The sequence below is a fragment of the Sphaerodactylus townsendi genome, unplaced genomic scaffold (genome assembly GCF_021028975.2).
Source record: "Sphaerodactylus townsendi isolate TG3544 unplaced genomic scaffold, MPM_Stown_v2.3 scaffold_1094, whole genome shotgun sequence".
NCBI lineage: Eukaryota > Metazoa > Chordata > Lepidosauria > Squamata > Sphaerodactylidae > Sphaerodactylus > Sphaerodactylus townsendi.
The window spans coordinates 7,501-10,690 of record NW_025949622.1 but is presented as its reverse complement, the minus strand read 5'-3'; the positions used below and the strand labels follow the sequence as shown (position 1 = coordinate 10,690).

Sequence of the window (3,190 nt, the reverse complement as noted above, 5' to 3'; positions counted from 1 at the left end):
GGGGGGGGTATAAATCCAAACTCTTCTTCTTCTTCTTTTAGAGAAGAAGAGGGGAAAACCACGCCCTCCCCATTTTTTACTTCTGGGCCCTAAGTGCTTTAGGAAATTCTGCACTCCTACCAGACACAAGCTTTGGTGCGGAGACAACCACTCAGCTTCAGTGTTTCAGATCTCAGAAGCTCGGCCCGAATGTGACCGCAAAGCCTCTGGATGGCCAAAACAACCCAGAGTCTCCTTCAGCCCCAAATCAAAGCTCACCTGGATTTTGACTTCTTATTGGACGTGCTCTCAAACGTGGAGGCGTCCACTTGGATCTCATCTTCATCCTGCAAAGCCGCTTCCAGAGCTGCCTGGACCTTGGGGGCGATGGCGGGGCCCTCGTAGTCCCGGGTCGTTCGGCTGGGCATATCCAGCTCCAGCAACACAATGTTTTCTGCCTGAGGAATGAGAGCCAGGAGCTTTCAGATAGACACGTGTACACCCAGGTGCAAGTTAGCTATTTGCTACTTTGTGTAATTGATGTTCAGAAGTCTTTTCTGAGTCATAAACAAGAGTCCCTCACTGGTCCCTGCCCAGAGAAGGCCGTTAAGGGAGGAAAAGAATCTGCACAAAAGAGAAGTGAGAAGTGTACATGTAACCCCTGTGTAAGAATGGGATGACCCAGAAAGGGGTGGAGTCTGAAAAGAAGCAGAATGCTGCAGAACTCATGAGGTTGGAAGAAGCAAGGCTACCAGGCTGGGACCTTGATTGATTTTATTAAGCCCTTAACACCTTGTTTAAGGTAACTGCAATGTTGTGGGGAACTAGTGGGAAGGGAGTTTATTTTTTTTGCTATATTGTAAATGTTAGACTTTTTTGTTTCAGGGTTTTTGTGTATGTCAATGGTGAGAGTTTTCTGGGAACCTTCATCATCTTGAGTCCCGTTCACCAAGCCTCCATCAAAACCAACCACCAGCAAAGAAGAATTGGACTTGGCAAGATCAGTAGACTGTAAATATAAGGACCTGAAAATGCAAACTTAACAGGACTGTCAAGTGTCAATGTCAAATGTTTTAAAAGTGTTGTTTGTTAAGAGAAGTAAACTGTTTTGTTTTAAATTTAGTTCTTTGCAACTCCTTCCAAGTACTGCCCCACAGAACCCACAGAAAGAGGTTACATACACACCAATCCAAAACAAATGGAGAGCCTCACTGAGCATTTCTGAGTCAGAGCTCACCCTGTACCGAGCCTCCGGGCGGACCATCATGAACATCCGGGCGTGCTGGCTGAGGGGCCTCTTGTACCCCACGGCTGATACCGGCCGCTTCATCATTTGTTGATTCCTGGCAACAGGAAACACCATCAAACCCTCAGCTTCCCCAAGCAGAACACAGCCAATCACACCATCCAAATCTTGAGGAAAGAAAGGTTCCTAAAGCTATCATGCTCCTATAAAACTAAGGAGAATCAATTCACTGGACATTACAAGTTCTTTTTTTCTACTGGATCAACCAGTGGTTTGAATCCCACAGAGCATTTTTCGCTGATGGAGCCAAAGCTTTGTCCACTTAGCTCAGGGGTCTGCAACCTATGGCTCTCCAGATGTTCACGGACTACAATTCCCATCAGCCCCTGCCAGCATGGCCAATGGGAATTGTACTCCATGAACATCTGGAAAGGCACAGGTTGCAGACCCCTTACTTAGCTCCTTCAACTTCCACTGCCACAAGCTCTGCATCTCTTTCTCTCCTTCCTTTGGAAAAGGAAAGGCCCCATAATATCCAGCTGCTATGGCAGATGGCAACAACATAAGAACATAAGAACAAGCCAGCTGGATCAGACCAGAGTCCATCTAGTCCAGCTCTCTGCTACTCGCAGTGGCCCACCAGGTGCCTTTGGGAGCTCACGTGCAGGAGGTGAAAGCAATGGCCTTCTGCAGCTGTTGCTCCCGAGCACCTGGACTGTTAAGGCATTTGCAATCTCAGATCAAAGAGGATCAAGATTGGTAGCCATAAATCGACTTCTCCTCCATAAATCTGTCCAAGCCCCTTTTAAAGCTATCCAGGTTAGTGGCCATCACCACCGCCTGTGGCAGCATATTCCAAACACCAATCACACGTTGCGTGAAGAAGTGTTTCCTTTTATTAGTCCTAATTCTTCCCCCCAGCATTTTCAATGAATGTCCCCTGGTTCTAGTATTGTGAGAAAGAGAGAAAAATTTCTCTCTGTCAACATTTTCTACCCCAGGCATAATTTTATAGACTTCAATCATATCCTCCCTCAGACGCCTCCTCTCCAAACTAAAGAGTCCCAAACGCTGCAGCCTCTCCTCATAAGGAAGGTGCTCCAGTCCCTCAATCATCCTTGCTGTCCTTCTCTGCACTTTTTCTATCTCTTCGATATCCTTTTTGAGATGTGGTGACCAAAACTGAACACAGTACTCCAAGTGTGGTCGCACCACGGCTTTATATAAGGGCATGACAATCCTTGCAGTTTTATTCTCAATTCCTTTCCTAATTATCCCCAGCATAGAGTTTGCCTTTTTCACAGCTGCCATGCATTGAGTTGACATTCCCATGGAACTATCAACTAAGACGCCCAAATCCTTTTCCTGGTCTGAGACTGATAGCACTGACCCCTGTAGCGTGTATGTGAAGTTTGGATTTTTTGCCCCTATGTGCATCACTTTACAAACAAACACACCTGTCCCTGCCGTAATATACTGGGGATAAATTGGCACAAATTACAGGCGAGAAGGACCCTTCTGGACACTAGGGGAAAATTTTTTTTTACAGTGACAGTAGTTAAACAGTGGAATTGGCTGCTTAAAGAAGTGGTGAGCTCCCCCACCCCCGGCAGTTTTTAAGCAGTGGCTGGACAAACACTTGTCTGGGATGCTGTAGGCCAGTGGCCAGTACACAATCTGTTGTGTGCTGCGACCAGCCAGAAGCCTCCAGAAACCTCACACAAGGCATAAAGAAAGAAGCCTTTCCAGTGGTGGGATCCCAAAAAATTAGCAACAGGTTCTCGTGGTGGCGGGATTCAAACTGTGGCGTAGCGCCAATGGGGCTGGGTGAGGCACGACGGGGTGTGGCCGGGCATTCCGGGGGCGGGGCAGTGGCAAGGACGCAGCCGCTGCCCTGGTCCTTCGGTGGGAAACGAATGCACGCAGGCGCAGGCTGCCACGCACGCCGGTGCACCTCCTACTAGA

The 3,190-nt window shown here is 47.9% G+C and overlaps 1 protein-coding gene across 1 annotated transcript in view; it reads right to left on the bottom strand.

Annotated features, from left to right (window-relative positions):
• Nucleotides 1–239: 239 nt before the first annotated feature.
• Nucleotides 240–3,190, bottom strand: part of LOC125424811 (kinesin-like protein KIF3B) — a gene marked incomplete at its 5' end in the record, with an annotated part of 6,950 nt that continues 3,999 nt past the window's right edge. Inside the window, 2 exons of the mRNA XM_048482238.1 lie at nt 240–437; nt 1,217–1,322. Of these exons, the coding sequence (XP_048338195.1) occupies nt 255–437; nt 1,217–1,322 (289 nt within the window). The remainder of the gene's footprint in view (nt 438–1,216; nt 1,323–3,190) is intronic.